General features: G+C 47.1%; 1 protein-coding gene across 21 annotated transcripts in view; it reads left to right on the forward strand.

Annotated features, from left to right (window-relative positions):
* LOC119168047 (uncharacterized) overlaps nt 1-27170 on the forward strand; it is a 249851-nt gene that overhangs the window by 18738 nt on the left and 203943 nt on the right. For all 21 annotated transcript variants that reach the window (XM_075866371.1, XM_075866368.1, XM_075866362.1 and 18 more), the window contains exons 2-3: nt 11146-11193; nt 26232-26279. In XM_075866371.1, coding sequence (XP_075722486.1) covers nt 11146-11193; nt 26232-26279 — 96 coding nt within the window. The remainder of the gene's footprint in view (nt 1-11145; nt 11194-26231; nt 26280-27170) is intronic.

Raw genomic sequence — 27170 nt, forward strand, 5'->3', positions numbered from 1 at the left:
TCTTTTAGGATGTGCACCATGCACTACATCTGAGCTCACCAATCCGACCCACGTTTTCGTGTGCTTTGAACCCAATCAACTTGCTGTCTAACCACACTACATCGGGCCTTTCTGGTGCTGAAGAAACACGAGTCACCGTATGTCATGAATGTTCCCGGCAACCCTGCACAGGGAATAGCGATGGCACAGGGAATATATTTTACAGCTGCCACCAGCTCAGAACGTTCATGACATTTTTTCGTAGTGAACTAAAACTGGGAGACGTGGTACTGATCGTCAACAAGAAATCTGCAAGGCCCTGGTGGAACGATGACGATAGTTATAGCGCAAGAACTGAATGACAGCAAAGAGACAAGAAGGAGACGAGAGCTAACTTCCAACTGAGTTTATATCGCAGAGCACGAAAACGTGTATGTGATACAGTAAACCATGCGACAAAACCATGTGACAAAAAGAACGATGCATGAGTAAAGGAAAAAAACAAATACGAAGAGAAAGGAAACAAAACAGTCAAGTAAAAGTAAAAGCACTGTAACTACTTGCTAGCACCGAAAACTTCAAGGAACTTGAGTTCCTCTTCAGACAGAGACACGGAGGGCTTGCTAAAGCATTACTTTTGTTTGCATGCCATCTGCACAGCCTCCACAATATTTCAGGTGCACTCATGCCTATGCTTATACAGCGTCACTGTGTCCTTGAAAAAGGGCACACAGTTCTGCAGTGCTGGGCAAGAAAACGATTTTGCCCGTTTCAAACATTGTTAGCTTGTTCTTGCAGTCGATCGTTCAGACATCTTTGACACCTTTTGAGTTAGTAAAGGGAGACATAGCATGGACGTGCCTTGAGAATGTCTTGGTCAGGTCATGCTTTCACAACATCTCTGCAAGTTTCAAAGCTCAAGTGTCCCGGCTTATGGCTTCGAGTTTTACTGAGACGTTTATCGCATCTGTCGCTGAGATTATCCTACGGACCAATAGGGCAGAGTGGAGGCAGAGACAGGATCCCAGCAACATGGATAGAGAGCTTTAAATGGTAGCTGCTGTTCCGTTTAAACCCCAGATATCACAAAGACTCAAGAAAATAGGAAAACGTGCAGGAGTTCGTTTGTTGTTCTCGGCACCGCTCAATTTATTCTGTCTCACCAAATTGACAAACCCCCTGAAAAAGCAGTCATCAGCTTATTGTAGAGTTAAGCAAATGAACAGGTATGTGGCAGATTTCCGGCAAGTCGTCTATAGGACCCGCCTTTCCTCTGGTGCTTTCTATGTCTGCACGACCAGAAGGTGTCTGAATGATCAACTGATAGAACACGCTAACAATGTTAGAAACGGTAAAGATGGTTTTCTTGTTCAGCACTGCACTGAGTGCAACTACATGCCCCTTTCCAGGACACATTGACGCTGTATAAGCACCGGGATGAACGCACCCGACTTATCGTCGAGGCCTCGCAGACGGCACGCCTACAAGTGACCTGCATTAGAAAGCCCTTCCTGTCTCAGTTCGAAAAGGAACCAAGGTTTCTCAGTTTCTGTGCGCGCAAATAGTCATAGCTCTTTTACTTTTACTTTTCTGTTTGGTTTCCTTATAGATTTTAAATACGATAGTCCTTCTTGGGAATCTTTGATGAAAGAAATTTGGTCTGTCTGTCTGTCTCTTTGTCTGTATATTTGTCTGTTTGTTTGCTCTTACCAATAACTCAAACGGCACGAAACGGCCAACCCCATCCACAGCACCCAGCGTTATTACTCAAGATTTAGCGTTCATACTTATGCTAATGTCAAATAAAAAGCAATTATTGACATATCATAGGCACCATAACAACATGTCAATGTTTTATATGTGTACTATAGAGAAGCTGCCGAACACTGAAATGGGTTGAACTCTCAAGTGCTTTCCAGTGGGTCTGCCCAAAAAGAACGCCGCACGCGCGGAGAGTCCGTGCTTCGCCGTTACTGTCGCCATTGTGTAGACTCGCTGTGTGCCGGCTAATAAACGTCATAACAAATTGGTGGAGAGTGCTACGATCCCCTTCGATGCCTTTGGAACTACGCTCACGTACCCTGCAATTCACCATGTCCCACGACGCCTCTCAGCAAACGCCTCCTCCCATGCCACCCCCTTCTCCTGGTGTCCCCAGGATCCGCGATCCACCCATCTTCACGGGCGCCGGTGGCACTGACGTGGAGGACTGGCTCGCCATTTATGAGCGCTTGAGCGTCCCCAACAAATTGGACGAGGACAGCAAGTTGACAAACTTGGTGTTCTACCTTGCGGGCGTTGCAAGTTTGTGGTACACAAACCACGCGTCCGAGTTCGCAACCTGATCCGATTTCAAGACTGCTATCACGAACGTTTTTGGCCGCACTGACGTTCGCAAGCTGCAAGCCGAGCAGCGCTTACGCGAACGCGCTCAGCAGGCTGGTTAATCATTCACCAGTTACATTGAAGATGTCTTGGACTTATGCAAGAAATCCAATGACAGCTTGTCCGAATCAGACAAGATCCGGAACGTCATGAAGGGCATTGACGATGATGTCTTCACGATGCTGCTCGCCAAAAACCCAGGCACAGTAGCTGAGGTCATCAAGCTGTGCCAGTGCTACGAGGAGCTCCGCCGGCAGCGTTCGATGACCCGTCGCTCTACACCACAAGAAGCAGGGCTTGCTGGCTTGGAGGCGAGATGTGATCAGGTGGCGCTGCTAGCAGACCTCAAGTCCTTCATACGTGAGGAAATCGCTCGCCAGTTCTCTCTCCTTCCCTTTGCCCACTCACCGGCTGTTCAACAATCGGCAACTACTATTCTTCCACTCTTCCACCGAGCTATTGAGCAGGAAATAGCGGAGGTCATGCCTGCGTACCACCCACAAAAACTTCCGGCCCCTGCGTCCCCAAGTTACGCCCAAGTAATCGCAAGGCCGCCTCCAGTCGTTCTCAAGCGCCTGCACCACTGACTTACGCCGAAGCTGCCGCACGACCTCCGTCCTTTGCAGCGGGTACGCCGGCTGCGTATGTTGGCGCAACCCCTCAGCCTCATTTTCCACCCACCTTGCAGCCTTTCCAGCCACCGTTCCGGGCGAGACCCACCCCGGCAAACCGATGGCGCACACCCGACAACCGGCCCATCTGCTTTGCTTTCGGTTACGCCGGTCACGTAGCCCGTTATTGCTCTCGACTACAGCCGGCTCCCATTTCTTCTCCTGTTGCTGGCCACCTTAGCCGTTCGTATAACGACGAACTGTCGTCTGTGCCACTGTCGTCTCGCCCAGGTCCATCTGCTCGAAGGTGGCCGTCTCCACGACGTCAGTTTCTGTCCCCCATGTGGCCAAGTTCGGCTGCTCGTGAGCGGGAAAACTAGTTGTCGCAGTCCCAGAGGCGAGGACTGCGACGCTATTGCATTGTGAAAGCCCTCAGGGCCGCCGATCTAATGTCATTGACGTGCTTGTGGACGGTGTTCATGCATCTGCTCTTATTGACACTGGAGCTGCAGTATCAGTTATGAGCAAAAACCTTTGCCGCTTGCTTCGAAAAGTGATGACGCCGATTTCTGGGTTGTCCCTTCGTACCGCTAGCTCACATCGTATTCATCCTACATCAGGCTGCACAGCTCGCGTTGTCGTCCAGGACGTTCTGTATGTCGCCCAATTCATCATGATTCCTGCATGCTCTCATGACGTCATCCTGAAATGGGATATTTTTCTCCCGCAACGACGCCGTCATTCATTCTGCCACCGCCGAAATTGAACTCTAGCTCTTCTCGCATTTGACTCCAGAAGACGGTCCCTCGACACTGAGCAAGATTCTCGTGAAAGACGATACTATAGTGCCTCCAAGCTCCACGATGGGTGTATCGGTCTACTGCACCGGTCTCTCCGACACTATTGCACTCGTTTCGCCATCCGACCGTGCTTCCAGAAGGAAAGGGTTGCTAGTACCTTTCGCGACCGTGCAAATCACCCAGGACAACGCCGCTGTTTTCGTGACCAACCCATCCCCGTACACTGTTACCTTGGTCCGAGGTGAATGTCTCGGCAGAGTGGAACCAGTCGACGACGCACGAATCCTGGACGTACCCGAAGACTCGCGTTGTCCCGATTCGCGTACCATCAGTGCTGTTTCTACTTCTGACTCAGAGTCTCCTGATGTATTTGGCCAATAACTTGATGACAACCTTACGTCAGTACAGCGTTCCCAGCTTCTAGACCTGTTGCAAGAATACCGTTCTTCTTTCGATGTCGGGCGAAGATCTCTCGGTCGAACGTCCACTGTTACGCATCGTATCGACACTGGTGCCCATCCACAATTACGGCAACGTCTATACCACGTGTCGCCTGCTGAACACCGGGAAATTAACGAGCAGGTTGACGATATGCTCCGACGCGACGGAATTCAGCCCTCGGACAGTCAATAGGCGTCTCCTGTTGTTCTTGTTGCGAAGAAAGATGGTTCTGTGCGGTTCTGTGTGGACTACAGACGGCTCAATATTATCACTCGCAAGAATGTCTACCCACTGCCGCGCATCGACGACGCAATTGACAGCCTTCATGGAGCCCAATTTCTTTCTTCTCTCGATCTGCGCTCGGAATACTGGCAAGTACCCCTGGCTGATGACGCTCGACCGAAGACTGCCTTCATCACACCCGATGGCTTGTACGAATTCAACGTCATGCCGTTTGGTCTCTGTAATGCACCTGCGTCATTTGAGCGCATGATGGACACCATTCTGCGCAACTTGAAATGGCACACGTGCTTGTAATACCTCGATGACGTTGTTGTCTTCACTCCAGATTTCTCCACGCATCTCCATCGTCTAAAATAAGTTTTTGCAGGTGTGAGCAATGCTGGCTTGATACTAAATCTGAAGAAGTGCCACTTTGCAGCACGCCTAATCACCAGCCTAGGGTACGTCGTGTCCAAGGATGGCATTCTTCCTGACCCAGCCAAGCTTTGGGCCGTGGCCGAATTCCCAACACCTGCGTCCGTCAAAGAACTGCGTAGTTTCGTGGGTCTGTGCTCATACTTCCGACGCTTCATACGAAACTTTGCCACGATTATACCACCACTGACGAAGCTCCTTGGAAGTAACGGGCCCCTCAATTCGTGGTCGTCTGAGTACGACAACGCGTTCTTAAAGCTCCACCATTTGTTGACGTCTCCTCCCATTCTCCGCCACTACGACCCTACGGCGCCAACGGAGGTGCACACGGACGCCAGTGGTGTAGGCTTCGGCACTGTCCTGCCGCAGCGTGAACCCGGGTTCCCTGATTATGTCGTGGCATATGCAAGCCGTACGCTCACGAGAGCCGAGACAAACTACACCGTCACGGAAAAAGAGTGCCTGGCGATTGTCTGTTTCTTACAAAGTTTCGACCTTATTTGTATGGTCGCCCATTCGATGTGGTCACCGACCATCATGCACTATGCTGGCTGTCATCATTGAAGGATCCCTCAGGCCGCCTCACCCGTTGGGCTCTTCACTTACAAGACTACGAAATCCGCGTGCTCTACCGCAACGGACGCCAGCATGCTGACGCCGACGCCCTCTCGCGCTCCCCTCTGTCTGATGCTGACGTGCTCTGCTCAGTATCCTCGGTTGCTGTTTCTGCCATTGATGTTGACATCATCGCTACCGAACAGCGAAAAGATAATTGAATCGCCCAACTGATCGACTTGCTCTCTGATCCGTCCGCAACGCTATCCACGCGTGCCTTGCGTCGTCGAGCTCACCATTTCGCCATTCGTGACGGCCTCCTACACCGACACAATTACGATGCCGATGGCCGGCAGTGGCTACTCGTGATACCCCGCTGTCTGCGGTCGGAGATATGTAAATCCTTCCATTCTGATCCACAGTGCGCACACTCTGGGGTATTCAAAACCTACCATCGCATTACACAACGCTACTTCTGGAGCGGGATGTACCACTACGTCCAGGAATTCGTTCTCTCCTGTCTCTCTTGCCAACGCTGCAAACCGTCCGCACACATATTACCAGCCGGTCTGCAACCGTTACCTTGCCCTGATCGTCCGTTTGGGCACCTAGGTATCAATTTGTATGAACCACTCCCTCTGACTTCCACTGGAAACCACTGGGTCATCGTCACCGTAGATCATTTACCGCGATACGCCGAAACCGCCGCTCTCCCTGCGGCTACTGCGCGTGATGTTGCGTCCTTCCTACTGCATCGATTCATACTGCGCCGCGGTCAAACCAAGGAGCTTCTCAGCGATCGAGGCCGTGTCTTCTTGTCAGAAGTCGTCGACGCCATTCTCAATGAGTGCCATTCTGTCCACCGCAAAACTATTGTTTACCACCCGCAGACGAATGGTCTGACTGAACGCTTTAACCGCACCCTCGGTGACAAGCTGTTGATGTACGTCGCCGCCAACCACACGAATTGGGATACTACACTGCCCTTCGTCACCTACGCCTACAACACCGCCCCTCAGAGCACGACCGGTTTTTCCCCTTTCTTCTTGCTGTACGGAAGGCATCCGTCACACACCATCGACACGATACTCCCGTACACGCCAGATCCATCTGAGTGTACGCCTATTTCCGAGACCTCCAGGCTTGCTGAAGAGTGTCGCGAGCTTGCCAAGACTTTTACGACGCATGAGCAAGAGCGGCAGAAGAGTATTCGTGATGGCTCCGCCACTTCTGAGCCCACGTTCATTTCTGGTTCCCTTGTATGGCTCTCAATCCCGACCTCTGTAGCTGGCCTTTCTTCCAAACTACTCCCGAAATATGAAGGTCCTTACCGTGTGATCGAGCGCACATCTCCGGTCAACTATCTTATCGAGCCAATTGAACAATCTTCGGACATGCGCCGCCGCGGGCGCGACATAGTCAACGTGGAGCGCCTGAAGGCTTACTATGACCCGCTCGTAATGACAAGCTGTTAGGTCGCCAGGCGGCTCCCTCTTCGACCCCGGGATAATTGTAGAGAAGCCGCCGAACACTGAAATGAGTCGAACTCTCAAGTGCTTTCTAGTGGGTCTGCCCAAAAAGAACGCCGCTCGCGCGGAGAGTCCGTGCTTGGCCGTTACTGTCGCCATTGTGTAGACTCGGTGTGTGCCGGCTAATAAACGCCATAACAGTACCTTTATACTAGAGAAGACCCACACAAGTAATTCTAAGGACCGTAGTGTTTATCACTCTGCTCTGATAGCCCAACGCGATGCTAAAAAAAGTAAGTGATTCCTAAGATTTGTTAGGACAACACGGTGGCGGCATGTGCCCACCGCTTTGCGTTCTACACCTTGTCACCTCCGAGACAAGCGCGCATCTGTCTCCGCGGGCGTGCTCGCCTTCCTTCGTATTTCAACTGCCAGATGGCGCTCGTGTCTAATATGCCTCAACGCGCTCGCTCGCCTCCACTACGAGCTCGAGGCACTAACACTGCACCTCTAGAATACCGTTCACCAATTTTCTTGCGCGGAACATCAAACAAACTTTTTGTTCACTCTCTCCAGACGCAAGACTATATTCTTTCGCTGACATATGCAGTGTAACATGCAGATTCAGGGCCATTTTTTTGCTTTTTTCTTTGCTTTTGTTTTTTCCCTTACTCATCCATTGCTCATTCTGTCTCATGGTTTTCCTCACATGGTTTATTGTCTTCTCTGTATGGTTTTGCGCCCCTCGCAATAAACTTAGTTGGAAGTTGACGCTCGTCTTGTTCTAGTCTGTTTTTCGTCGTTATGTCCTCGCGCTCTAACTGTCGTCATGCATTATCAAGTAGCCCAAACTGCCACACTTCTGAGTTACAGCTGCGGTGGGATTTGGTGGAAGAAGAAATATTTGCAAACGCAAATGACCACGTCTGTCTTTGTCTTTTAAGAAAGACGAACGGCAAGAAATTACGGAGAAGTACGTGTGTAAAACATTTACTACTTGGAGGCTGCAAGCTAAGAACTTTATCGGCGGGAGATCAATAACGAGAAGCAAGAGTTTTTTTGGCTCCTGAGGCAAACTTCTTCATCTCTATGATTGTTTCCTGTTTTAGTAAACACCGTCTTGGTGTAGGCAGGTCTCTGACTGCTGCCTTTTTAGAACCAGTCATAGAAACAATAGCCTGGCAGAAGGCCCCAGTGAGCATGCTTTGTCGGCATGAATGTAGCTTTACCTAGTTTGGAACTTAGCTCAGTTGCATGGTGCAGACACAGAAAATTCATTGCCATTCACATGCTAGTGATATATTTTAGTGGCTCTACAAGAGAAATCACTCATGTATTCATAACCGAATCAGTAAACGAGAAATCTTGAGTACCGGTTTTTATTTTTTTCAAGCAGAACATGAATTAGAACTGACATATATACCAAAAGCACAATGTAGACCATCTCCCCAAAGGGAAATCTGATAGGATGCGAAGCAGCAGCGCTGTGCAGTGTGTTCACCCGGTTGAAACAGACGTTGATGTGGGCGCTAGAAGAACGGTTTAGAGCGAAACTCGCTGTACCATTTCTCGAGGACGCGTTTGTTTGAATCGCTCCCGTCGCAGTGGTCTAGTGGCTAAAGTACTTGCTCCTGACCCGCTGGTCATGGGATCGAATCCCGGCTTGGGCGGCTGCATGGAGGTGGAAATGTTCGTGGCCCGTGTGCACAGATTTGGGTGCACGCTAAAAAAACCCAGGTGGTTGAAATTTCCGAAACCCTCCACTACGGCGTCTCTCATAAACATATGGTGGTTTTGGGACGTTAATCTCTATATATCAATCATTGTTTGAATCGCAAAAAAAACACACGAGGCGGGTGAAGTTTCGTGTATATTTATTCGCAGAGAAACGAGTTGATAGAGTTTTTCCAGTCGACGGTCGAGCGTTGCAGGCAATAAACAAAGTGAAGCGACAGTGAAGTGTGTTGCGAGCGGGTGGAGGAGCCGGCAAATGCAGGTGCTGCGCAAAGTGTGCTGCGAGAAAGGGAGAGAGTGGCGTCAGTGAGAAATTGCGAGTGAAGTGTGCGAGGGGTGCGAGACGTAAATGTGCAGCGGTTGCGTTCTTTTCATGGCACCACTCTAACACCTGAGGCGAGGGGAACGCGTTGCCGCGCATTTGTGCAAACGCATATACGAACTACACACGCGAGGCATTGAGAAGAAGATATTTTTTATTTGTCGCAAAAAATATACTCGCATTGAGGTAGAATATACAGAAGGAGGTCCCATAGCACAAGGCTGAAAGGGGACCTCCTGTTAGAAAATGACATGTTGATAAGTACAACAAAATGGCAACAAAAAAGCGATTAAGTAATTATTGATATTAACAAAAACAACGCAAACATGCAATAAAACATACCAGTAAAACTGGTAACAAAACAATCTTTAGTAATTGTGCATAACTATGAAAAAAACAAAACATACAATAAAAATAGCAGTAGAATCGGGAACGAAATGACGTTAATAATGATATACAGCTATTAAAAGAACTCCAATGTGCATGGGTAATAAATGGGAAAATAACGCACACAGTAATAGCTGTAAATGTAAGAGAACGCCGATATATAAATGAAGATGAGTTATGATTGCGAGATGAGATGTATAAGTTCTTTTTTAAAAGCAGCTAATGACAATTGTTTAGGGCTTAGTGGTACTGAATTCCAAAATTGGATAGCTGCAAATATGGTAGTATGCTTGCCGTAGTTAGTGCGTGCATGTGGTAGTAAAAAGTTGTTGTTTGAGGCAAACCTGGTAGGATTAGAGTTTAACAATTGAAATTTCTCTAAAACGTTGACTGTTATGGTACCATTAAGACACTTAAATACAAGAATCCCCAATTTATATTTAAATGAATTACACACTGTTAGTACATTATGTTGCTGAAAAAGTGGGGATGCGCAGGAGATCAGTGAACTGAATGTTAGGATGCGAATGACTTGGTTTTGGAGACGTTTGAGTGGAAGGATATGAGATGGATAGGTATTCGCCCATGACGTGATACAGTACGTGATATGACTGTGGATGAAGGTGTAGTACAGTTTAAGCAAAGTCTGCAAATTGAAGAATGGTCGTGCTTTAATTAGTGTTCTGATACCATGAGCAATGCTCTGTCTTATAAGTGAAATGTGAAGATGGTACTTGAGATGAGCATCTAGAACTACTCCCAAGAATGTGCACTTAGTAGTACTAAGATGTCTGTGGCCGTTGATAGTAATAGCGGGTGTAGGTGAAGGAGGGTTATGACTAGAATGGAAGACAATGAACTGTGTTTTATTGGTATTAATAGTTAAACCATTAGCTGTGCACCAGTTCTGAATGTTATAGAAGTCAGAGGACAATTTATTAGTTAGCGCATCAATAGACTTGTCTTTAGTAACTATAGTTGTGTCATCTGCGTACTAGAAAGGTTGACTGTGTGTTAAAACCGAGGTTAGATCAATAATATAGATTAAGAATAAAAGCGGGCCCAGTATGGATCCTTGCGGGACACCTTTGTCAATAGATTTAAAAGTGGAGAGGATGTTAGAGACACAAACAGCTTGCTGTCTATTAGATAAGTAGCTATTAATCAGCTCCTGCGCACTACCGATGACACCTATTTAGTTGAGTTTACCTAATAGTATGTTATGAACTATGGAGTCAAATGCCTTAGAGAGGTCAACCAACAGTGCTCCTGCAAAACATCCAGAGTCAAGCGCGCGTTTAATATAATCGGTAAAGGAGAGTAGTGCGAAATCTGTTGAATAGCCTGCACGAAACCAAATTGTTGAGTGGATAAAATACGAAATTTATTTAGATATTTAGATAATCGTTTTTCAATACACTTCTCTATGATTTTACTGTTTAGATGAAAGAATGACAATAGGTCGGTAGTTGCTAATAGAATAGCTTCTTCACATCTCATATTTCTTCACAATGCAAACACAACTTCTCTTCACTGTGCGAATACAACACCAAGAACTAATAAACAAACACTCACCAGCTCAATAATAAAAATTGTTGGCATTGTTTTTGCTGAAGTGGTACGATACTAAGTTGGGGATACCAAAGCTGAATTTAATGTGTTCAAAAATCTGGTGCGAGAAAAATGCCAACTGTGCAATTACTCAATGTCTTTTAATGGTACATTCCTGACAGAACCTTGTCAGCTGAGGAATTTTTTCTCATACTGTATGGCGTCCTTAATGTAGTGAAAACTTTTTTTTCCAGGAAAGCGACACCCGAAGTCCCGTAGTAGTTGTTCACCGTCCAGTTCGGGCAAGTATATCATTCTACCACAACTACTCAGTGAATGTACCTGGAATGCGGCTGATAACCAAGACGCGAGCCCAGAGGAGAAGAAAGAACTGCTGATAAGATATGTGATTTGCTGTATGTGTGCATTTCATGTATGTACCGATGAACAAAACGAAGAAACCGCGACCACTGAAAACGAATTATATAAAGCGGAAAGCTACATAATCGAATCAATTGTGGTGAGCAAGACAAGTTCTCCTTGTCTATAAAAGAAACACATGGCCAACCCACATAATTTTCGCTATTCTGCGGTTGCTCAAAATAATGTCTAAGTTCAAGTGTGCCAGGTTAATGGGCGGAATGTCCTTGAAATGAAAGCAGTGCTTAGACAACGCCGCATAAATTTGGTGACAGTAACTATTGGCAGGTTATGTGTCTTCAATATCCATTGAAGTAGCGTACGCGAGACGAGAACGAAGGAAACACAGCGCAGGAGAGACACTCACTCACATCTGAATAGTGTTGTTCATCACCTGTATTTGTTTGATTTTATAGTGAAATCAATCACGTGTACACTACTTGGGAAATTTAGAGCTTCCGCCGTTGCCGTCATGGCTCATTTATATAAATGAATATATAAATACTTATATGTATATATATATATATATATATATATATATATATATATATATATATATATATATATATATATATATATATATATATGCGAGACGAACGAGCAGATAAAAGTGATTAGAAGAATAAGAATGGTGTGGAACACATTTGGCCAGTGCTCTCAAATAATGACTGGTAGAACGTGGCAACAGATACGGGTATAACGTGTCAACGGAAAGATATATATATATATATATATATATATATATATATATATATATATATATATATATATATATATATATATATATATATTTATTTATTTATTTAAATATAATAAAATAGAGGTGTTTTACGTCGAAAAAAGGTTCAGGCGCAGCTTGGCTAAATGTGCTTAATCAGGCAGGTCTGGCAAATGGCCAGTGGCGTGCTCGAGCTACTACTGCAGCCACCGATCATCGTCGTCTTCTTCATTACCAGCAGAGCGTCCGTTATTCAGATTCATTAATTCATTACAATTACTCCACGCGAAATAAGGAGCCATCCTGGCGACCTATGGACAAGTAAACACGGGAGGGTCGTAGCAGGGCTTAAGTCTCGAGACGTAGACAATTTCCTGGCCACGACGACGTTGGTCAGAAGATGGTTCCAGTGGCTTAATGAGGTAATTCACTGGTGACGTTTTTCGTAGCACACGATATGGGCCGTGATACTTGGAGACCAACTTGGGAGAAAGGCCAGGTGTAGCAGAACGGACATGCAGCCAGACGAGTGAACTTGGATCGTAAGAAGTAGTGTTATTTGATGAGTCATGGTGGTGCTTTTGGCGTCCTTGGTCTTGGGTTGTAAATTATCTTGCCAGTTTGCGGCATTTTTCAGCGTATGTAGCGGCTTGAGACAAAGTCGTGGACTCAGAGGAGTCAGGTTTGTACGAAAGAATGGTGTCCATAGTGCAAGAAGGTTCGCGTTCGTAAAGGAGGAAAAAAGGAGAGAACCCAGTAGTGCTTTGAATGGCGGTATTATAGGCGAACTTGATAAACGGGAGCACTCGGTCCCAATTGGAGTGGTCTGACGAGATATACATAGACAGCATGTCACCAAGGGTGCCATTTAAGCGCTCTGTCATTCCATTGGTCTGGGGATGATAGGCGCTTGTAGTGCGGTGAACGACGTGGCACTCACGCAGCAATGCTGTGATAACGTCTGACAAGAATACGCGACCACGATAGCTCAGTAACTTCCGAGGTGCTCCATGACGTAATACGATGTTGTGAAGTACGTCTTTTGCTGTAGACGAGGAAAGGGATGAAGTTTCGGCATACCGCGTGAGATGGTCGATGGCGACTATGATCCAGCGGTTACCTTCAGCAGTGTTGGGAAGGGGTCCATAGATATCAATGCCGACGCGGTCGAATGGTCGGCATGGGCATGGTAAGGGTAACAAGGTACCGCTGGCGTGATAAGGGGGAGTTTTTTGTCTCTGGCACGTCGAGCAGGCCCGAACGTATTGTCATATAAAACGGTACATGCCACGCCAGTAATATCGGAGACGTATGCGAGAATAAGTCTTCAGAAAACCTGCGTGTCCACATTGGGGTCGTCATGAAACGGGGAACAAATTTCGGATCGCAGATGACGTGGAATCACGAGTAGCCACTGACGTCCACCGGGTGCGTAGTTGCGTGGGTACAGCACGTCGTCGCGACTGGCGAAGTGCTCGACTTGCCGACGCAACGTGCGTGAAGGGGGGAAGCCGTCCGCCCAGCCAGGATGTCCTGAATCGAAGCAACCCAAGGGTCCTTGCGTTGCTCAGATGGCATGTCGGCGATGGTGACAGCAGTGGCATCACAGGTTAGACTTTTGCAGCAGTCCGGGTCAGGGGGTAGGGGCGAACGGGATAGGGCGTCTACGTCCGAATATTTCCGGCCGGGGTGATAGACCACGCGAATATTATATTCTTGGAGGCGTAATGCCCATCGGTCGAGGCGACCGCTTGGATCCTTCAGTGACAACCAGCAGAGGGCGTGGTGGTCAGTCACGACGTCAAAAGTGCGCCCGTACAAGTAAGGTCGAAATTTCTATATCGCCCAAATAATGGCCAGGCATTTCTTTTCAGTGACAGAATAGTTGATTTCGGCTTTGCTAAGAGTTCGGCTTGCGTAGGCAACCACTTACTCTTGGAGGCCGTCTTTCTTCTGTGCAAGAATAGCGCCTGGCCCGACACCACTAGCGTCGGTGTGGATCTCTGTGGGTGCCGATGGGTCGTAGAGTCGCAGAATAGGCGGCGACGTGAGGAGGCGGCGCAGTTCATTGAAAGAATCGTCACAGGTGGCAGACCAGGCTGAAAGGTCTCTAGAGCCGGCGAGGAGCTTGGTCAAAGGAGCAATGATCGTCGCGAAATTGCGGACGGAGCGCCGGAAGTAAGAGCACAGGTCTATGAAGCTTCGGAGTTCTTTCATGGTGGTCGGTTTTTGAAACGCTTAAACGGCTGTAAGTTTGGCAGGGTCAGGATGAATGCCGTCTTTTGAAACCATGTGGCTAAGGATTGTAAGTTTTCGAGCGGTGAAATGGCACTTCTTCAGATTCAGTTGCAGCCCCGCGGCAGAAATACACGCGAGGACTTTTTCGAGGCGAGTTGAATGGGTTGCGAAATCAGTTGAAAAGACGACATTGTCATCTAAATAACAAAGGCAAACGTTCCATTTGAGGCCTCGAAGGATACAGTCCATCATTCGCTCGAAAGTAGCTGGCGCGTTGCAGAGGCCGAAGGGCATCACTGTGAATTCGTAAAGCCCGTCGGGCGTGACGAAAGCTGTTTTCCACGATCGGCCTCTGCTATGGGTACCTGCCTGTATCCAGAGCGCATATCTAAAGAAGAGAAAAATTTGGCTCCCTGTAGGCAGTCCAAGGCATCGTCAATGCGTGGCAGCGGATAGACATCCTTGCACGTGATTCGGTTGAGACGTCGGTAGTCCACGCAAAACCTGATGGATCCGTCCTTCTTTTTCACCAACACAACTGGAGAGGCCCAGGAACTGCTTGAAGGTTCGATTATGCCACGTGTCAGCATGTCGTCAACCTGTTCATTGACGGCACGGCGTTCGGTAGTTGACACACGATATGGACGCTGCCGTAATGGCGTCTCTTGACCGGTATCTATAAGGTGAACAACAGATGACGCTCGACCTAAGGAAGGCTGATTGTGGTCAAACGAGGCACGAAAACGCTGTAGGAGCTTGACCAGCTGTTCCTGCTGCCCAGGCGTGAGGTTGCAATCACTGGACTTTTAGAATACATCCATAGGTTCATTAGCGTCAGTTGCGGGTGTAATGGCACAAGTCGGTAAAAATGGCTTGTCTGGATAGATCGGGTCTTCGAAAATACAATTTAAGGTCTCGAGGCTTCCCAGCCACTCGCCGCGTAGCAGGATGTATAGGCAAGCAGAAACGTTGCACGCATAAAGTGCCGCCGAACTATTGGAAAAGTCGATGACGGCAAACGGGAGGACGATGGTTCGGTGTTGCATACTAGCTATCGTGGAACAGGAGCGTCGAGTTAGTGGCAGCAGGGGAAAACACAGGCACTAAGACGGCGGACAACGGCGCGATGCGGATGTCAGCTGCGGCAAACACTTTCGAGGGACTGTGGTGGTCGATATCAAGGCACGAATTCGTCAACGTGAGTTCAGCACGAGCGCAGTCGATGAGGGCCTGCTGGGTAGAAAGGAAATCCCATCCTAGTATGACGTCGTAAGATGAACGTGGGGAACAACAAATTTGACGGCGTACCAAACATCTTGAACAAAAACGCGTGCTGTGCACTGAGCTGTCGGTGCAATGAAATGGGAGGTGGCTGTACGCAGAGCAACATTCGTAAGCGCCGTTGTAACGTTTCTCAAATCGCGACATAGTTTTTCACTAATTAGAGAAATGACGGCGCCTGTGTCGACAAGTGCACGTACAGGAACACCTTCTACTAGCACATCAATTTCGTTGGTCGGACAAAGAGGAGGTCTTAGAAAGTTCGACGACGACGCATTTCTTGCCTCCGGAACTGCGGCTGTCAGTTTTCTTCTCGAGCGGGGCTCGTGCGCCGAAGCATCGGGGAGACAGATCGGCGACGGGGTGGTAATGACCGGCGAGAATCAACAGGGCGTCGTGGGGACAATGAGTCAGTGATAGGAGAAGATGGTCGCTGGGGACTCTGGGCAGCTTGGTAATTTGCAGAATTTCCAAGAACTGGAGGCTGGAAGTTGCGACGGCGACAGTAGCGTGCTATATGTCCCACGAAACTGCATGCGAAACAGATGGGTCGGTTATCCAAGGTGCGCCATGGGTTAACGACAAAAGGTGAAGGGGACGAAACGGGATGGGGTGCCGTGCATGTAGGCAGCGTCGTTGGGTAGGAGGACCCGGTACCCCGGTATGCGCCAGAGACAGGTGGGGCTGGGGGTCTAGCAACGACTGCAGCGTAGGTCAGCGGCGTAGGGACGGATGGCGATGAAGGCAGTGTCTGCGTGACCTGTGTCTTAATGACCTGGCGTAAACGTGGGTCTAACGAGGTCACTGGCGCGTATGCTTCGGCCACAAGAGAAAGCTGACGCGCAACTTCTTCACGAATGAATTGTTTGATGTGGGGCAGTAAGACGGTGTGATCAGCAGCGACGTCGTGCACGAGGGCGGAAACTTCAGCCGTATCTTCAGCGGCCCTGCGCGTCGACACACGCTGCTTCCGCAACTCGTCGTACTCCTGACAGAGCTGGACAACATCGGTGACGGTTTGTGGATTCCTAGCGACGAGCATCTTGAAGGTATCGTCGTCAACTCCTTTGATGATGTGCTTCATTTTGTCGCGTTCGGTTAGAGATTCATCGACGCGCTTGCAAAGAGACAAGACATCTTCAATGTAACTTGTAAAGGTCTCGTCTCTGCGCTGGACTTGACTACGGAGACGCTGTTCCGCGCGAAGCCGGCGCAGGGCGGGACGACCGAAACCGAAAACCGCGGCGATGGTGGTCTTGAAGGTGGACCAGTTGGTGATTTCGCCTTCGTGGTTCTTGAACCAGAGACTGGCCACATCAGCGAGGTAAAAACGCACGTTTGTGAGCTGGTCGCAGGCGTTCCACTTGTTGGAAGCGCTTACAATTTCGTACTCGACAAGCCAGTCCTCGACGTCTTGTTCGTCGTTGCCGCGAAAAATTGGTGGGTTGCGTTGCCGAGGTACGCCAGTACAGTAGACTGTCGTTGGTAAGGCAGCTTGAGAAGGGCCAGGAGCAGTCATGGTGAACGGTGAGGGTAGCGTCCGATTGCGAAGTTCCAGGTTGATGGGAACCCCGGCTCCTCCACCACTTAAAATAAAGGTGTTGTACGTCGAAAAAAGGTTCAGACGCAGCTTGACAAAATGTGCTTTATCAGGCAGGTCTGGCTAATGGCGAGCGGCGTGCGCGAGCTACTACTGTAGCCACCGATCATCATCGTCTTCTTCATTACCAGCAGAGCGTCCGTTATTCAGATTCATTAATTCATTACAATATATATATATATATATATATATATATAGCATGAGAAGCAGCCTCATTACTTCACTGGAGACCAAAAGCAGCTGTCATGATTCGCCAATCAACTCGGCCTTGTGCTTTCCGTTGACACGTTATACCCGTATTTGTGGCCACGTTCTATCAGTCATGATTTGAGAGCACTGGCCAAATGTCTTCCACCCCATTCTTATCCTTCTAGTTCCTTTTATCTCCTGGTTGCTCTCCGCACTTATTACCTGTTATAACTAGACATACTCCTTAACAACTTCCAGCGCCCCTTCACGTATCACGAAGAGCTGTTTCCTGCCGAGACTGTTGCACATTACTTTAGTTTCGTGCATAAGTTTCAGACCTACTTTTTTCTTTTCCGTGTCAAGTTCAGAACTCATGAACTGTGATTTGTTCCCTGATTTACAAATCTAGGTAATGTCATCAGCGAATTACAGCTTACTAAGATACTCTTCATTAACTCTTATCCCTAATTCTTCGCAGTCTAGGGTCCTGGATACCTCCCGTAAACAATCAGTGAATAGAACTGGAGAGACCGTGTCTCCCGCCTTGCACCGTTCATTATTGGGATTCTCTCACTTTATGAAGAACTGTGGTGGCCGTGGATTCTTTGTAGATTTTTTCCAGTATGTTTATGTAGGGTTTTTTGATGCACCGAATTTGTAGTGCCTGCATTACTGCTGACGCCTCCACTGAGTCAATTGCCTTCGCGTAATCTATAAAAGTTATGTATAGGAGTTGACGTTGAAGGTGAAATTTATTTGCATGATCATATTGCGGGAATGCTCAGGCAAAAATTGAAAACCAATGCAGTTGAGAAGCGCCTGAGCCCCCAAATACAAGGCACACAAAAAGGGCTCCAATATACACCAACAAGAAGTTTTAACTGTTTCACACTGCAGGTCAACCTCTAAAGCTATAAATTTATTGCGAACAGCTTCATAATAACTAAACAAGCACACAAGCACTAACAACACTTGAACAACACATCACTCACATCATGAAGTGAAACACTCGTATACTGTGAATGCTGCACTATTTCACATTATTATCTTAGAGGATCAGTTTGTTCAACAGAACTGCAAGTGCATCATGTAACATTTGCTGTCCATACTTAAAACAACAAAATGGGACGAACCAGTACTCATAGGTGTGAAATGCACATTTTGTTTTATTCAGCGCAGATCTCTAATACCAGATTGATAGTATGAATAAACTCCATTGGGGAGTAGCCTGTACGAAATCCTGCTTGGCCCATTGGCTGATTGAACTATCATCCTAATTTAATTAGCTAATATTTTTGTGCATAATTTTTAGGAAACGGAGAGTAAGCTGATTTGCCTGTAATTTTTCAAGTCTTTAACGTCTCCTTTTTTATTGATTAAGATGATGTTGGCATTCTTCCAAGATTCTCGTACTCTCCCCGTGAAGAAACACTTTGTATATAAGGTGGCTCATTTTTCTAATACAATTTCTTCGCCATCTTTCAGGAAGCCCGTTGTTATTTTGTCCTCACCTGCGGCTTTGCCTCTTTGCGTTCCTTCTAGGGCTTTTTGTACTTCCCCCTTTGTTACTTGTAGGATGTTAAATTTTATGGATCAATATATTTTCTGCATATATCATCTTGGTTCTTTTGGCTTCTGTACAGCTCCCTGTAGAAATCCTCCGCTATCTCAACCTTCCTATTCATACTAGCTAAGACATTGCTTTCCTTGTTTCTCGATGCGTACATTATATTTTCACCTATGCACCAGTCTGCCTTCACAGCTTTTAGACTTTGACACTTTTTACAGCCTGCCCAGTTCTTTCCATGTTCTATTTTGTTATGTCTGCTACTTTACGCCTAACAAATAACTTCGAAAGCTCCACTAGCTCTATTTTGTGTGGCGCAAACGTGTATGCATGGAAAGTTTGGTAGATTTCGAAAATCTTTGTGTTCGCGTATGACGAAGGACGAAAACAACAAGCCGAGCCAGCGACAGGAGGCGACAGGCGGCACAAGGAAAAGGAAGGAAAAGAAGAGACGCGCGTGGGGAACACAGGAAGAGCCAATCAAGACCTAGCTGAAGGACTCGCCGGACCAGGGCGCTGTCCTTACAGAATTTCGTGGCGTGCTAACAGAAGGCCTGGTGCTCGCCTGGTGGTCCTGACGATGGTTCCAGCTGGAACACCCTGGACGAGGGAGCTGTCAGTGGAGCTCCTCCTGTCTCCCGGCGATCGAGGTCCGGGAGCACCGGTACATCTCCGGGCCTACCGTCTCCACGTGTGCTTCCTACTACGTCGGCATGCGCGACAGGGATGACGGGTTTCGGAGCGCTGCCGCCACGGGAGAGGGCTAAAACCATCTAAGGACGTGAGGCCTGACGGAGGCCTTGTCTTCTGCTGCGACCGTATGCGCCACCTGCGTGCCTGAGCTCGCTACGGACAAGGGGCATCGCCTTGAGTGGACTGTCGCCTCCTCGGGACGCTGGTTCAACAAACTGTGGGCTATTGAGTAGCCACGTACATTGGACAGGGGTCTCTCGGACTTTGGGTAGTTTTAGTGTGTTCTTCTGTGCTTGTCGTTGTGAAAGTCGACCCAGCCCTTGGTTCCTATAAATGTTGTTCGGGATCTCCTCCAGCGTCATCTCATAATCGCACGGGCAAACGTGACGAACCACCCCTGTCATTATAATATTTTCTGGCGTCTGCGAGGCAGGGCTCAGTTTTTCCGTACATCTTTGAGTCTCACGTTGTTTGTGTGTGGTGCACGACGATGGACGAGAAGAGAACGCTCATTCTGATAGGAGAGGAGATGAGACTCCATGAAGAGGCATTGCTAGCATGTATTAGCACAGAGCAGAAAGAAGTCAAAGACCAGCGAGCTAAACAGCGCGAAGAAGCTAAGGTAGCGGAAAAAAGGTCACACGCGTGAGAAAGGGCACACATGGAGGCAGAGCGGGTGCTCCTGCAAGCACGAAGGCATGCGTTAGAGGCTAAACAGGTGATTAGAAAAACTACAAGTAGCGAGACTGGCGGTGGTCATGGTTTTCATAGCCCCCACAAAATGATTTCTCCGTTCAACGAGCATAGGGATGAGCTAGACGCTCACATTCAAATGTTTGAAAGAGTAGCGTCTAGCCAAGGTGGGCCACAAGACAAGTGGGCCTTTTTACTGAGTCTCTGCTCGACGGGGAAGCACTGACACTACCGACTATGCTAAGCTGAAGCAGACCCTACTGCAGTGGTTCCGTTACACGGAAGAAAGTTGCCGTTTAAAGTTTTGGGATGCCAAGCCTGAAAACACTGAAACAACTCGACAGTTTTCTAGTCGTCTTCTTGGCTACTCTGATCTGTGGCAAGAGCTGGGTAAGACACCGAAGACGTATAAAGCGCTTTGAGACAAGATCCTATCGAAGCAGTTTATACGTTGCTGTGAAGAAAACCTGGCAATCTTTTTTAAGAAAAGAGCGTGTTACAGCCTCGATGTCCACGACAGCCTACCAGTACTTCAAATCCCAAGGCGTCAGTAATTTTGCTGATAGTAAGGAAGAAAAGAAGACAAGAGTAAGCTGCCTGGCAGTTATAAAGCCACTGCGACGATAGGAAGCGAGAAATAGCCCCTCTGCTTTCGTTGCATCAAGTCGGGATATAAGGCTTCCGACTGTTGGACCAGATCTACAGCACCAAAGCAACAACCATCCTGGATATGCAGGCAGAATGGCCACAGTGCGGACGTGTGTCCTCCTAGTTCTGGCAGGCGTGAAGCTTCATGTAGTCTTCTCCGACATGACCAGATGTAGAGTCAGCAGGAGAAGTCAAAGCCTGCCAAGCAAAGTGCACCTAATGGGCATGGTATGATTGACGTCACCCAGAGCTCCACAACGTTCTGTGGAGGGGGCCAATAGATGCCGACGGTCACGGGGCCTTTTGTGGTGAACGTGGTCACTGTTCTCCGCGTTTCCGGCTGCAACACAGTGTTGTATTGAAATGGTCCCTCGTTCCCGACTCCAAGCTAACTGGTAATCACCGAGTTATACTCCCACTCAATCGTCTGAACAGTGTTCATCAGAAGCCAAAGTGTGCATTGATACCAAGTTCCTCAAGAGAGTTGCTGTGGCTGTTTGCGTGGTGAACCTCCTGTACGCCGTTATTCTTGGCAAGTTCCGGGGTGCTGTTTCGCTTGCCAACGCCAAGGCTAAGCAAACAGACTCACCAAAAAAGAAATAAAAAAAGCAGCAAAATACGCAGGAAGTCAGAACAGATGCCTGCTGCAAGAAAGACGGAAGACCTAAGGAAATTATCCGTACCACAAATCAAACGGTTAGATGTCAGTCCGGAAGAACTGCTAAAACTGTAGAGAAAAGATCGAACACCGGGGGCTTGCTTTCAAGCAATGAACCTAGAGAAGGCTGAGATCAAATGATGTCTAAAAATATCGTCGTGCTGGTAACGAAATTACAGAACACCTGTAAGATGGCTCACAGAACCTTCAGAAGACATATGATTAAGGGATGAAACACTGCTGCGAAAGGAAGCAGAAACTTTTACAACTGTCTGCAGGTGACCAGGTGTTGTTGCTTTGTTGATTCGACAAGAAAGAGCTCATGGTCCCCTGGAAAGGACCCTTCATCATCATGGAGAAGCTCAACAACAATAATTATTTTGTAGACCGCGGTTCGCGAGTGAGCGTATTTCATGCCAAGCTTCTCGAAAGACGTGAGAGGATGGAAACCGAATGACATCACCAATAGAGTGTCATAGAAATAACGTGGATCTCTTTCGTTTTGATTAGTCGTTAATTTATGCAGAACGCGTTGGAAATAGTAATATGTATCGTTAGTATTCAGGACTGCGGACAAGTTGTTTTATAAAAACAACTTTTTTGATTAGGGGATAATTTTAATGCATGTACAAACTTGTGTGGTGCAAATGTGCGCGCGTGGAAACTTTGGTGGATTTTGGAAATGTTTGTGTGAGAGTCTGAGGAAGAGAAGGGCCTGCTACAGGTGGTGATAGGTGGCGACAGGCGGCACAAGAAAAAAAAAAGAAGAGAGGTGCGTGGGGAACGCGTGGAGAGCTGATCAAGTCCTAGCCGAAGGACACACAAGACCGGGGCTCTGTCCTTGGAGGTTTTCGTGGCATGCTAACAGAGGGCTTGGTACTCGCCTGGTGGTCCTGACGGTGGCTTCAGCGAGACACGCCGGACCAGCGCACTCTCCATGGAGCTCCTCCTGTCTGTTCCCTGGAAATCGAGGTCCGGGAGCACCAGTACATCTCCGGGACTACCGTCCCCGTGTGCGCTTCCTGCTATGTCGGCATGCGCGACAGAGACGATGGGTTCCGGATCACCGCCGCCAAATGGGACGGCTGAAAGCCGTTTACAAACATGAGGCCTGACGGAGGCCTTGTCTCTTACTGTGACCGCACGTGCCACCTGCGTGCCTGAGCTCGCTAGGGACAACGGGCGTTGCCTTGAGTGGACTGTCACCTCCTCGGGGCGCTGGTTCAAGAAGCTATGCTCTACTGTGTAGCCAAGTAGACTGGGAGTAGCCGCTCTGAATTTAGGCAGTTTATGAGAGTAGTTCCGTGCTTGTCTTTATGGAAGTCGACCGAGTCCCTTGTTCCTATAAATTTTGTTTGAGATGTACTCCAGCGTCATCTCATATTGTTCATTTAGTTCACCACGCACGGGCAAACCTGAACAACCACCCCTGTCATTACAGTATACAGGTCATTACAATGTACAATAAATGATGATCTAACAGAAAATTTTAATCAGAAGCAAAAAATACACCTTCTCCCACTAAAAGAAGCCATGTAGGGATGCGAAGCAGCGCTAGTGTCCACTTTTAATTCCGTTTGTTTTTTCCATTTGTATCTTCTGTTGTTTCATTCATTTGTGTGCTGAGTTCTGTATACGTTGTTTGCCGCCTATATTACCCACTCCAATTTGTGTGCATTACTGTGTGTTAGCTCCAAAGTGAACACCCATAACTGTAGAAGAGTGCAACGGCACAAGCATGCACTGCATTACGCACAAGCAGAACGCTGCGGTGGAGATATAAACGAAAGATGATAAACAAGACGCATGCGGCACTCTGCCTTCTACTCCTCGCCACCTCCTACGATCTGTTTGTGGTCATGTGAGTGGAAGGGGAAAGAGCTGGTGCATGTGCTTTGGTGAAGAAGATGGTCGCAGAGGGACAAACACAGCCCCGAGCAAAAGCCGCTTCGCATATAAAACTTTACAAGAGCACAACTGGAATTCGAACCTGTGGCCGCACAGCCCATAGCCAGCAGGAACCTGCCCCAGTCTTTGTATAACCAGTCATTCTAAAAAGGAGACGCCGTTCGGCTTAATGTTTAGATGCCGCACATTGAAGGCGCGCTCTTCCTTTCCAAATAACAATTTTATTCGTAGGAGACAAATTATTGCTGGCTGGCACCGAATGACATGCTAATAGTTGTAGGATCACTAACTTAAAAAAAATCACAACTGAAAGTCTGAAAAGTTTGGATGGGACCTAGGCCCTGGCAAAATCTAACGACTGTCACTAGCGCTTTATATGATGGGGTTTCCACGTTGCTCTCTGTGAACTTGTACAGATGTTTTATGATTACTGGTCTGATGCATGAATACGTGTGGACATACGTGTTAATGTTGTGAATTGTTCACGCGCAAGCGATAATATATAATTACAGTGAGCTCACCAACGTGCTGATTTAGAACTGTAGCGATACCTACACCTGAAAAACCGCTCACCACAAATCCAATGGGCTGAGATAACATCACAGTGCGTTCGCTGAGGCGCACCGAATTACCAATTGACTTGTATGTCTTCCTGATTATGAGTCACAGGAGTACCATCAAGCGCGGCCGGATGCCTGAGGTGACTACTTCGTTGCTTACCATGCGCGTTTTAGAGTTGCTGATATTTTCTTGGAAAGACACTATACACAAAGAAAAATGGTTCGTTATGAAAATAGATGGCAAAACTTACTTTATAGTCAATCTTTCACGTTGGCACTGCGAAAAACACGAAGAGCCGATAACGTGCAGACAGACTGGACCGGCGCACAAGGTACAGTGATGGCTGAGAATAGCACTCCGTAGAACAAGTCTCGGCGCTGCGGAGTTTCAATGGGTTCAGTTTCGAAATGGGAGTTTTGAATCGTCTCTGTTACATAGGCTGTAGCTCAAGTATGCTGAAAGGCATAAATGGCCAGAAGTGAGCTGAAAAACATTCCTCAAATATAGCAATATTTTGACAAAAACTAGCAAAACCAACACAGTCATAGGCGTACCAGCCGAAAGGGGGGGCAAAGAAGCGCGAGTCTCCCCCCCTGAACAAAGTTAGAGGGGCTGATCCCCCCCTTTCTACCGTGTCCAGTGTTGGCAGCACGTTGGGGAAAGCAGCAAACAAGGCGATGTTTTCTTTCACCACAGTAATCACTCAATCATGTTTACGAGGAAATATTACAATACAGTGGAAATTCTCCAATAATTTTGCTGTGAAGATTATTCTTGTAGGCCCTTGCGGTACGGACCACCTTGTGGTGTTGAAATGCAGAGCAGGCCAGCGCTGAAGAGCCGCCTATCATCATTGCATAACTTCTCCACGCTTTTGTCTTCTGTGACTGGCCGATGTACTTAGGGATGCGAACGAGCAAACTATTTGTGGACTGTTGGAACCATCTGCTGCTTCAAGAAAGGTATTATTTTTATGAACAATGAGTATATTCACCACTGATTTACGGAAGCTGCTGTGTACTGATAATTGTTATAAATATTCTTTGACGTTTGAGTGTTACCTGGAAACGCGAAAAAAGGGTTTCCGATCTCCGATAAACCTGATAAGCCTTGGTTATGGTAACCTTGAGCGTTCGTGGCAGCTTACAAAGTGGCGACGAATTAAGCAGTGGACTCGAGCACAGCGGAAAGCTAAAATTTTCAGCTTGCCCCTTGACTTGACTGGCCGGACCGAGACGAAGGTGAAACATTATGTTTTATAGCACTATGTAGGCTTGATTGAGGGTTGGGCTAGTACGTTTTCATTCAAGTTGAATTATCTTTTGCAGCTTAAAATACAACTTGGACAGCAACGAAGCACACATATCAGCGCTGCAAATTTCTCTCTCTTCCTTTCTCTCTCTCTGCCAGGACGAGCTCACAGAGATGTGTGCGCGCACTAACAACTAAACGGTTTGATAGATGCTGCAAGTGAAATTATTGGATTAAACTCATATCATTTCATCTCGCCAGCTGCTATAGGAAGCCGCTGATAATGTGACTGGCATCTAGTCTACTTGGGTAATAGTTAGAACAAGATACTCTCCGACTGACCGGAAAACCTTAGGTATTGTTCAGCGCGTGAATGTTCTATTTAATATGCATGCGCTCTATTGAACACAACGACATTTCACAAATTTGTGATGTCATGTAAAAAGCAGGCGATTTTGCGGCACACAGACAATTTGAAATACTAAAGAACGAATGGCAAGCAATATGCCCTATTGAAAAATTTGAATCTCTTATTTTTCACGTGGTCGTTTACAAGTGGTACTGACGTATAAATATATATATATATATATATATATATATATATATATATATATATATATATATATATATATATATATATATATATAATTAGCTTTTCAGGGTCTTCGTAGGTGTTTTCAGGCTTAGGTGACTGTGCAGCACCACTAAAACACTCTAGAAAAATCGTTTCTTTTGCCTACTTATCGACGGAAACCACTCCATCGATGAGTGAATATCAAAAAACTTCCCGTACAATGAGACTTTCCTGAAATATTCGCAACTATGCAATTAGTATTTTATTCCGAAATACACATTACTTGTAAGAATATGATTGGATGTGTTTTTGATTCTCTATTTTCTCATCTTCTTTTCCAGCATCTTCCCGGTGGCCTCATAGAACTTCCTACTCCTATTTTTCACCAGGCAAGTGTCTTCAAACCAGACAAACGCACATTGCTTTGTGAAGTGCCTATTTTGTCACAAAACAGGGGCATACTCTATAGTTCACAAACATTGATGCTGTATTAACAGAACACAATACAGAATGTTTGTGGTTGTGAAACAGCAATATTGGTGATAACCTATAATGAACACGTTGCAACTTGTGTAAACCAATAACACAGTTTCACAAGTTAAAGTTAACTTTCACGAAAACACTGACATGCTTCGATAGAAATCATCTAAATATGCTCACGCTCAATCTCTCTTGCGGAGCATAGCGTAGTGTTTTACTATGTCGTATGGCAACGAAGTATAACAGGCAGCGGAAGGTGAATAGGAGATGCAAAACTCAGAAGAATAGAAAGGAGGAGAAACAGCAAAGGACAGCATAGAAAAAATGTTCAAATGGGAAAGGATAGAAAATTCAATAGACGTAACAATTGTAGAGAGCAAAAATACAGAAAGGCAAAACAGGTAAAAGGTAATCGGAGGTCGGCATAAGTGGGAAATGAAGAGCAAATGAAAAGATGAATAATTGAAACTGGCTTCATAAAGGCAGAAAAAAGGGAAAATAGAGACCATCTCGCAACGAAGGAAACCTTGTGTATTATGCGAAGCAGCGGATGGCTCGACTTAAAACTTCTGTTCATCACGGGCACCTTGCCTGATGTTAGCGTGCCCCTTTAAGTGCAGCACATCATGAATTCACTGCAGTTTATGTTGCTGTTATGTGCCCTAAAAAGTTTGTTAGAGCCCGCCAGGCGAGTTGATTGCTACGTGACGCCTGAACACGGGGGTTCATCGCGTGGCTGCTGAATCTTGTTCTTCAGCACCATCACGTGATTAGTGAGAGACTAATAGGGGGGGATTCCA

Source organism: Rhipicephalus microplus, chromosome 6 (assembly GCF_043290135.1).
Source record: "Rhipicephalus microplus isolate Deutch F79 chromosome 6, USDA_Rmic, whole genome shotgun sequence".
NCBI lineage: Eukaryota > Metazoa > Arthropoda > Arachnida > Ixodida > Ixodidae > Rhipicephalus > Rhipicephalus microplus.